Below are 9627 nucleotides of genomic sequence, written 5' to 3' on the forward strand. Positions count from 1 at the left end.
GGAGGGAATTTAGGGGAATCAGGACTTTACAAGGGCATCTATTCTGAGGTGTTAAACTAACAACATAGGGAAGTCCCACGACAAAAAAAAATTGCATTGGAAATTTTTCTTGAATATTTTCTGTTGAAGTTTTTCTTGTAGGAATATTTTCTGTTGAAATTTTTCTTGAGAAAACGCAGGACAAACTACTTATCTATGTTTCAATAGAAGAAAATTTTACATTGAGCCTCTATCACAACTCCAGAGATTTTTCACATTAAAGTAGTATTAAGTACTACTAATGATGAGAGGCAAGGGGGACACACACAATTTAGAATTTACAGGAAGGCAGATTAAACAATGCTATGCCTGTGAGAGTCGGCAATGTCAGAAACTCAGGATGCCATCAGCTCAGGAGCTTCAGCATTTCCAGATGCCGGATCAGATGGCAGGACCGCAGGAGTAATCAGAAATTATCCAGGGTCAGAAACATAACGAAAACTTCTCGTGTTCTAGACGAGACATGCAAAAACTCCCGTAGGCGGTCAATACGGGATAGTCCTATAAATTCAAGAATTGCCATCTGGTCTCTCTCTCTCTCTCTCTACAATGGATTCCTTTGTATGGGCGTCGGCCTCTCAGAGCGCGGCGCTAGCCGACCGCAGTGCCGTCTCCGACGCGAGAGGTGGGGCTCTCTTGCCGTCGATGCTCGGTTTCCAACTCCCACCGGCGGCCGGTTTGGAGCACTTCTCGGTGGACTCCGGCCTCGTCGAGCGGGCGGTGCGGTCGTCCTGCTTCGGCGCTGGAAACGGAACAACCACTGCAAGCGCCTCGAATATCACCGCAGAGGGGCCGTTTGGTCACCACGGTGATCACGAGGACGCGGAGCCGGAGCTCAGCTGCGGCGGCGGCCACAACGACGCGCCGAGTGCCGGCGCCGCGGCCAGGGACTGCTCGTCCCCGGGGTCGGACTCCAACAAGAGGAAGAGATCAAGCGAGGTAGGTGCTCAGTTGCTCGCTGCTCAGTGCTCACTGTCTTTGCACCGGTCTCCGAAGCTTCCAATCTTCGCCTCCCAACGTCCTTCTTGCGTCGTCGTAGGGCGTTCTTGGGACGGTTCAAGATCAAGCGAAGGCGTCGAACGTGTCAACCGATTCTGCAACGGAGAGCGCGCGCAGCAAGGGCAACAAACGTGAAGAGAAAGGCCTGGCCGCGGCGGCGACCGGCAAGAGGAAAGGGAAGGGGGCGAAGGAGCCCGACGAGCCGGACAAGGAAGGGTACATCCATGTCAGGGCCCGGAAGGGGCAGGCAACCAACAGACACAGCCTCGCAGAGAGGGTACACACAAGCTACTACAATATACTACTGCTACATACAGATTCTTCAGACCTAGTGTTCTTGTACATTTGCAAAATGCAACTGATCGTCTGAATTAGCTTTAGAACTTGAAGATAAGAATGTTTCATTTTCGCGCAGCTGAGAAGGGAGAAGATCAGCGAGAGGATGAAGCTTCTGCAAGACCTTGTTCCTGGTTGCAGCGAAGTGAGCCTTCTGATCAAAGTAAAAGCTACCCGTAGTTTTTCGATCTGTAAACTTCATAAGAATGACGCACTTTGTGTTTCTTGGGCTGGGTGTGATTCGATTTAGGTCACCGGAAAGGCGGTAATGCTCGACGAGATCATCAACTATGTTCAGTCCCTGCAAAGGCAAGTGGAGGTATGGTCTCTTCGCAGGGGTGGTGCCTGAAAATTTTCATCTGACAAAACACAACGCATTGATCTGATGATCTTCCTTTGCATATCGCAGTTCTTATCCATGAAGCTAACGACGGTCAGTCTAACACTCAATCTCAACAAAGAAGGGCTTCTGTCAAAAAATGTATGGATGCAATCAACCTGGTGTTCTTCCACCCCTTTCCTTTCTTTCTCCTTTTCAGTTTGTCTTTGCAAGAATGTGTAACATGCGCTTGTTCCCTTTCACAGCGACTTATTCGCTTCCCTGGGGCGCCTTCGTCTGCTCCCATCGGATTCTCATTCTCCCATGAAATGGTGCCCAAACCGGAGCTGTTGTTGCAATCAGGCATGTTCCAGGGAGGTGTTCATGGCATGGCCAACCCAGATGTGTTCAGGACAGTCATGCAGGAGCAACTAAATCAGAAAGACTTGTTCAGAGATCCTGCATATCAGGTTTGCACGGCAGAACGCCAATATTTCTTCTTACTCCAGCATAGTTGAGTGAGCTTAAGCCTTAAGATACTAGTGAGAAACAGCTTGAACAACTCATGTCCTACAGGTCTTTTAGAGTACAGACTTCTAACAAGTTATGAATGTTTTCAACAGGTTAATTTTTTATAATTGAACAAAGTTTTGATTTCTTGAACAGATGCCTCGCACTATGGATGGATCATTCCATGATGTGGTGCAAATGGGGTACCGATCCGTCATTGGTTCAGAAGATTTGAGCGACCAGGATGGGTTTCATATGTGAAGTTCGGCCACATGGATGAGTTCCTTGAGATCAGCAAACACAGAGACAAACACATAACTAGCATCTGCACAGTTAGTACATAGTGCAGGAGCAGTACAAGTTTGATTGCTCTAGGAAAGGCTACCGTTGCTTCAGGGTTGTACATTGGGTGTTCAGAGCTGAAAGTGCAGCAACTCAGACACCAAGTAGGGACCCCCAGTTATGAATTTATGATGTTGGAAACCCTGTCTGGATGGCGAGAAAACACCTCTCATTTTACCCCGTTTGTCACTGGGACAACTCAGACACCTTTGGGATCATATAAGCTTCAGCAGCAAGTTTAAACTCGTATAAATGGATCCTTTATCTCTCATTTTACCCCGTTTGTCACTGGGACAGGTTCATGAACTGTTTGTGTACAAGAACCAAAGGAAAAGAAAAGAATTCCACTATCGGGGGATGTAACAGCTCAGGCAATCTCAACATCATAACGGACAATGGTTTCCTTGTTTTATCGAGCATTTTTCATTTCATAGTTGATACTGATCTAATTGCTAATGTCAAGAATACAAGCTGCAGCACTGATCTCCGAAAGCTCCAATCTGTCAGTGACAGAAACTTATATGAACAAAAACGAAACAGCAACGTTTGCAAAATCTTTTAGAGAGTCACAGGACAACTTTGTGATGCAGTAACCACTAAGTATTCCACATGTTTTCTTGATAAGGCCACTTCCTTCAATAAAATAGAAGTGGCCGGTGAGTCTAAACCTACAAAAATGCCATGGCAGCAGCCCGTGCAGAAAGATTATAACCAATGTTCTAACCCATGATTTTAATTGTACCCCCTCATAACTAATTATGAAGCTTTAACAACAGGTGCCGGAGAGAGAACTCACTAATCCCTCCATGGGTCACTCTCAGGTCTCACTTCCGAAGGCTCAATCACCTCTGTCACCATGCCTTCAGATGACTCAGCCTCTGCGCTTGCCTCACCAGCGGTTGCTTCAGCGTCCTCAGTGTCAGACCTCCCCCATCTCCCGCCGAGGGCAATCGCCATCATCTCGTAGATCTTGCCACTCAACTCTGCTGGACTCTCGGGCTGGACATTTCCCAGTAAACAAAAGTTAAACCATTTAGGTAAAGTCTTTTTCTGGCATGACCTTGAAACAAAGGAATGCATTTCAGTGTACTTACAGTATATCCACTGGAGATCAGAGCAGTCTCATACAGCAGCTCGACAGCCCTCTTGGCTTCTGTGCTATCAGGCTCGTTTTTGCAAGCAGCCTGCCAACAATTGTTTCACATTCATATTAGTTATTGCTATTACAAAGAAGAGTGTTGTACATCAATTGTTGATGACTGGTGAGTGGCAATGAGTAATGATCTTACATTCAGGTCCTTGACAATAGGGTGGTCAGGGTTAATTTCAAAAATCCTTCTCCCCCTCATGAACTCCAAACTTGATGTATCACCAAGTGTTTGTGCCTTCATGAGCCTGTCAATTTTGAGAATAATGCATCAAGAAACAGGTAATGATTTTACAAAATAACGATCTAATTGTACAATTGAATAGTGAACCTACCTTTCCATGTTGGCGGACCAACCAAACTTGCCAGATACAAGAACACATGGTGAAGAACTTAGGCGCTTTGATATTTGGACCTTCGCAACCTTGTCACCAAGCTGTTGTTTTACCCAGTCACACAGGAGAGTGTATTCCTGTTTGGTTTCTTTATTCTCATCGTCTTCATCGCCTGTGAAAACAGATACACATACCTATTATTTGACATGATGCAAATAATCGAACAGTGTATAACCAACCAGAGCAAACTTCAGCATTTCCTCACCCAATTCCAGATCCTCTTTGCTGATATCAACAAATTTCTTCTCTTTGTAGGTCTGCAAGTTCTGAATGGCAACCTCATCTATAGGCTCAATAAGGTAGAGAACCTAAATAAAAACAAACATCATCCTTAGTCTACGCAGTGGACGAAGAAAAGAACACCTCTTACTCATAATCACTGTGTCATGTTCATACTTCAATGTCTTTCTGGACCAGCTTTTCCAAGAAAGGAGCAGTCTTTGCACTCTGGAGACTGTCTGTAGCGATGTAGTATATCGCTTTTTGATTCTCAGGCATGTTTTCTACATATTGATCAAGGCTTATCGTATCTCCCTCATTTTTAGAAGAGTGGAAACGCAGCAGAGGAGCAAGGCGCTTGTGATTTCCTGTGTCCTCAATGCAACCAAGCTTCATGAACTTGCCAAAGCTCTCCCAGAACTTCTTATAGTCCTGCAGTACGAAATACAGAGCTTCAACAACAAGTAAACAGATAATTGGGGTAAAAAAAGCCTAGAGAGTTGTACCTCCTTATCATCCTTTTCGGCAATCTCTTCAATCATATCAAATGTCTTCCTGACAAGCCTCTTGCGCATAATTCTTACCTGAACGATAAACATAAGATTATCTCCAAAAGTCTCTAGTAAGAAGAACCTTCAGAGTCTTCAATCTTGGTGTACAAAAGCTGACAGGCATTTTACCCATAACTTACAATTCGACTTTCTTGAAGAATCTCACGAGAAACATTGAGGGGAAGGTCATTTGAATCTACTACACCTTTTACAAAGCTCAAATATCTTGGAAACTGCAAAATACATGCAGAAGTCAGTAACTTTGATGAATAGTAGAAAATAATAGCAACACACTGTAAAATTGTACATGACAGAAATAATTATCATGTGCATTGCGGGATAATGTACCAATTCACCATCAAAGTCATCAGAGATGAAGACTCTTTTGACGTATAGCCGGATATTTTTGGTCTTGGGATTCATTATCTCCTCATTACTAAGTGGTGCCATTCCTGGAACGTAAAGAACACTCCTGAACTCCACTTCACCCTGTTAACGGAAAAGGTCAGATTATAGACAGTATTCAACGTACAAGAGTTTAATAGAGTGATATTTGATGAATTCACACACCTCTGTTGTGAAGTGAGTGTGGGCAAGAGGATCCAAGAACTCGTTGAATGTCTTCTTATAGAACTCATTGTATTCGGTTTTCTCGATTTCCTTCGGATTTCTCATCTGCATCGAGGGAATAGAATTCAACTATCTGTTTTGTGCATTAGCCCTTAGTATATCCCATGCATTTGTTGATATGGAGACTAGAGTGACCACAAGTACCAGAATGGTACTGTTTGAAATATGCATAAGTTGCATTGCAATAGTAACTGCAGACTTACCCATATGGGCTTTGTTTCATTGGCTAGCTCCCAGTCCCAGTATTTCTCAGTAATAGTCTTCTTCTTTTTCTTTCTCTCACCCTGTATGTCAAAGTATTCTGGATCAGTTGCAAACGAAGCAAGGTCCTTAGAAACATAAGAAAAACTAGAAGCAGTCCATTCAGAAAAGCTAACCTCTATTGCATCTTCGCCTTCTTTTGGCTCTTCATCCTCTTCAACCTGTCAATCAAGGTGGATACATCAGTGAAACAAATGAAAAAGCAATACATAAAAGTAGCTCAAAAGAACTTATATAGTCAAGAGAATCAGCAAGAAGCACATCGAGATCTTACCTCGACAGTTCTTGATTTCTCCTGCCACGTGTATATGGGGAATGATACAAACTGAGAGTAGTTCTTAACTAAGCCTTGAATCCTTGAAGGGTCGGCAAACTCATACTTATCATCAGGCTACAAAATTAATAAGAATGTGAGATTTATATTGCCATTTTTTTGAGGAAAAGTCCATTTTCAGTCCCCCCAACTCTTGTCTTGGTTTAATTTTGGTCCCCTAACTCTAAAACCATATAGAACTCGTCCCCCGTCTTTCAATACCGATGCAAAATACGTCCTAGCCTAGTTTTGAGAATGGTTTTGACATCTTAGCTGTCACATCATCACTTAGCCCCACATGTCAGAATACAGGGGAGAGGACGGAAGCTCAGTCAGCGCACACAGGGTTGTCCACGGCAACATTCTTCAATCTTCACTGTCATGACGATTGTTGCCGCACAATACCACTTCCTGCCATGGCTCTTTGCGGCGGTGCCCTTGCCCCCATGCAGATCAACGAGGTCACCAAGGAGGAGCTTCACCAATGCGACGGGTCCAACCACAAGAAGCCCCTCCTCATGGGCATCAAGGGCCAGATCTGTTTTAACCCATCGATTAGGCCGCACCGCTTGCCGGTGACAAGCTCATGCGCCACCACGTCATCTCTCAAGTATGGGCTTGATTGGAATTAGCACCTCTGTTGATAGCGCACAGTTGGTCGGGCTTTGCAGCGACTGACGAATGATGCAAATCCTCATTTGATTTCTCTCCTGCCCAAATGGACAAATACCGTGAACTATTCTTCAGCGTCCATCCTCCCATCCATCTCATCCCAAGAAACACACATACACGCATCAAAATCACAAATTCCCAATTCCAAAAGCAAGCAAATCGAACAAGTCTCTCTTTTGGCATCTCCAACCAACCTTTCTAGCACAAGGGTGCAACGGATCTCGCTCTCGGTGTACCGACCTCAGCGGCCTTTGAGGAGCGGCTCGTGACGTGGTCCCACAGTAGTAGCACGGTGGCCGCAAGCGCACCACCATATGCAAGCGAGAGAGCTCGGGGCGCCGGCTGAACCAGGACGGCAGCATGGACACACATGTGAGCTTCGACACATGTCGGCCTTGGCACACGTCCCGCGGTAGCGCCAACTCCACCGGCCGCCGGCGAGGCATAGGTGGCGACCTGCAATTTCCCTCTATTTCTTCTATCTCTCCCTCTCTTATTCTCATTCCCACTCTATGATGCGTGGGCCCATTGCCACGTCAATGAAAGCTTGGATGCCACATGGGTTAAAACCACTCTCAAATGGACAAAGGGACTAGTTTTAGACGGTTTCGATAGTTAAGGGAATATTCATATCTGATATTGAAGTTGAGGGACCAATTTTAGACCAAGGCAAGAGTTAGAGGACCAAATATGGACTTTTTCCTTTTTAAAAAAATAGCATTACATGACATATCAGGTGAGCATACCCTTAAAAAGAGAGTAATCTGAGTTCCACGTGTAAGCATTTTCTCAGGGTCAGTCTCTTCCTTGATGACATAAGAGCTACTGTCAGCCACAGCCTCCCACACATATTGTTTATCTGATTTTGGGCTCTTGGTGGACACCACAACCTATGATGTGTTTCATAAATTGTTAACTTCGTTAATGATCTGAGCTCGCGTGCAAAAATAATAAAAGCGTATTTAAGATACCATCCAAGAAATATTTCATACCTTCTCTGCTACAAGAAAAGCTGAGTAAAATCCAACACCAAACTGACCAATTAGGCTGTTGTCGGCCCCAAGGTCTTTGTTATCCTGAAGAGTAATCCATTTCAAATTAGAAAAGAACAATGAAACAATCACACAGATACGATCATATTTCATACACATAGATGTATCCATAATTGAAAAGGAAGGCGCAACACTGCACCTTGAGGGCCTTCAAAAATTTTGAGGTACCACTCTGAGCAATCGTACCAAGGCAGTCCTTGAGCTCATCTTTGGTCATCCCAACACCAGTATCACTGTAGGACCCAATAACCATTATCAAACAGTGCTATTAAAGTGCCTTCAGAAAACATCAACAAGTACATCTATTAGAAAGAACAACTCACGTGATAGTAATTGTTCCAGCATCAGGGTCGGGTTTAATCCTTATTTCCAGCTCACCACCATCAGCAAGTAAAGAAGAATCAGTCACACCAAGAAACCTCAGCTTGTCCAATGCATCGCTCGCATTACTAGGTAGAACAACAGATAAATATCATCCATAAATCATGACATTAAATGAATAATTGTAAAAACTGAACATTTCTAAATTCATTTTTTCCCCAAGAGCTACTAACCTGACAAGCTCACGAAGAAATACCTCCTTATGACTGTACAGGCTATGGACGATCAAATCCATTAGGCGGCTCACCTACATGGCAAAAACAGAAACAAAACATACATGCATCAATAGCCAGCTCTCGCACACAAATGAAAGCCACACAATTAAACTCAGCCATACAGACTTGACATCATTTCTGCCGAACTCTACATAGCCTTATCGCATTAACCCCCAAGAACCCAAGCTTTAACGACACCGATTGACAAATTGCATCTGAAACAACATGAATTATGAATATGCACGGTGCCGAGGTCTCACCTCCGCCTGGTACTCGAATTTCTCCTCGGCCGCCTCCTCCCCGGCGGGCTTCTCCGCGACGGCCGCGTCGCATCTCGCCTTGACCAACCTCCCCCTGCTACTCCCGGCCCCCCACCTGACCCCTCTCGCGCACCTCGCCGCTCCACTCCCCCGCGGCGCGACCGAGCTCGCGGCGGGCACCCTCCTCCCCGCGCAGGGCCGCAGCGCCGCCACGGACGACGCGCCCAAGGCCCCGCTCATCGCCGGCGCCATGGGAGACAGTAACCGCGTAGGTCACGAGCTGGCGCGGCTACGCTTTGGAGTTTGGAGAGAGAGAGAGAGAGAGGATAAGGGGTTAGGGTTTTTCTAAGCGCTGGGGGCGGCCGGGCGGGCGGGTTCAGGAGGAAGAAGATGAGGCGCTGGGGAAGCTTCTAGAAGCGCTCGAGCCCACATCCGCACGGTTGTGGTGCCTCATCCGTCCGATGCTAAGTTGGACGGTGGATCGAAAGCGAAGAGTCGATTCAATTGTTTTCCCGCAAGCGAGGGCGTCTGAGCCGCTGAGCGGTGGGACCGGGGGGTTGCAGAGAGGCTGAGAGCGTGGGACCTACCTGTCTGTGTAGTTCGGGAGAGCGGGCTGGGCTTCTGTGAGCCGAATTCGTTTATGCGCAGAACGGGCCTCTTTCTTCGGAACATTTATGAGCAGAAATATATCGGCCTTTTTATATGGGACCATTTACCAGTAGTGTTCTTGAGAATTTTTTATTTCTATATCTTTTCTCCAAATTTGTAAATATATGTGATCATTTTCAAAATTGCAAATATATACTCCTGTCTCCCTTCGAAAATAAAAAATTATAGAAATAAATAAAATCCGTGTTCTTGAGATCATATGTGACTGGGCCACTGCAATGTTCTTCAGATTGATTGCATCAGTGCCCGTGTGTGCGTGATTGGGCCACCGAAAGGTTCGCACCTCGCATTCTCCGGTTTCATGATGACTAACCGTA

At 45.5% G+C, this 9627-nt stretch overlaps 2 protein-coding genes across 3 annotated transcripts; one reads left to right on the top strand and one right to left on the bottom strand.

The window, feature by feature from the left end:
- The first annotated feature begins 645 nt into the window (after window positions 1-645).
- Window positions 646-2620, top strand: LOC133895348 (transcription factor bHLH49-like). Its single transcript, XM_062335599.1, has 7 exons — window positions 646-978; window positions 1079-1315; window positions 1454-1519; window positions 1625-1693; window positions 1784-1855; window positions 1960-2163; window positions 2360-2620. Exons 1-7 carry the CDS (start codon window positions 685-687, stop codon window positions 2462-2464), a joined length of 1047 nt encoding a protein of 348 aa, XP_062191583.1. The 5' UTR covers window positions 646-684; the 3' UTR covers window positions 2465-2620.
- Window positions 2621-2770: 150 nt separating this feature from the next.
- Window positions 2771-9005, bottom strand: LOC133895347 (heat shock protein 90-5, chloroplastic-like). Of its 2 annotated transcripts, XM_062335598.1 has the most exons (20): window positions 8642-9005; window positions 8340-8413; window positions 8109-8234; window positions 7925-8018; window positions 7726-7809; window positions 7480-7623; window positions 6023-6139; window positions 5865-5909; window positions 5691-5771; window positions 5428-5532; window positions 5206-5346; window positions 4998-5090; window positions 4813-4890; window positions 4484-4738; window positions 4293-4395; window positions 4028-4199; window positions 3835-3940; window positions 3640-3729; window positions 3342-3544; window positions 2771-3045 (listed from the first exon to the last, which is right to left on the bottom strand). In XM_062335598.1, coding segments are annotated over exons 1-20 (2364 nt in total). In that variant the 5' UTR covers window positions 8894-9005; the 3' UTR covers window positions 2771-3044. The 2 variants fall into 2 exon arrangements, with proteins under 2 accessions (XP_062191582.1, XP_062191581.1); XM_062335597.1 differs by lacking the exon at window positions 2771-3045 and having other exon boundaries at window positions 3070-3544.
- Window positions 9006-9627: the final 622 nt, after the last annotated feature.

The sequence above is a fragment of the Phragmites australis genome, chromosome 16, assembly GCF_958298935.1.
Source record: "Phragmites australis chromosome 16, lpPhrAust1.1, whole genome shotgun sequence".
In the NCBI taxonomy this organism is placed as follows: domain Eukaryota; kingdom Viridiplantae; phylum Streptophyta; class Magnoliopsida; order Poales; family Poaceae; genus Phragmites; species Phragmites australis.

What these genes read in the sequence shown, in the direction of transcription:
- LOC133895348 (XM_062335599.1), top strand. Translation starts at nt 685, where the DNA reads ATGCTCGGTTTCCAACTCCCACCGGCGGCCGGTTTGGAGCACTTCTCG. An exon ending in GACACAGCCTCGCAGAGAGG is followed by an intron (nt 1,316 to 1,453) that starts GTACACACAAGC and finishes ATTTTCGCGCAG; the next exon opens with CTGAGAAGGGAGAAGATCAG. An exon ending in AAGGGCTTCTGTCAAAAAAT is followed by an intron (nt 1,856 to 1,959) that starts GTATGGATGCAA and finishes TCCCTTTCACAG; the next exon opens with CGACTTATTCGCTTCCCTGG.
- LOC133895347 (XM_062335598.1), bottom strand. Translation starts at nt 8,893, where the DNA reads ATGGCGCCGGCGATGAGCGGGGCCTTGGGCGCGTCGTCCGTGGCGGCG. An exon ending in TTTCTTCGTGAGCTTGTCAG is followed by an intron (nt 8,235 to 8,339) that starts GTTAGTAGCTCT and finishes TGTTCTACCTAG; the next exon opens with TAATGCGAGCGATGCATTGG. An exon ending in CAAAGAGGATCTGGAATTGG is followed by an intron (nt 4,200 to 4,292) that starts GTGAGGAAATGC and finishes CTGTTTTCACAG; the next exon opens with GCGATGAAGACGATGAGAAT.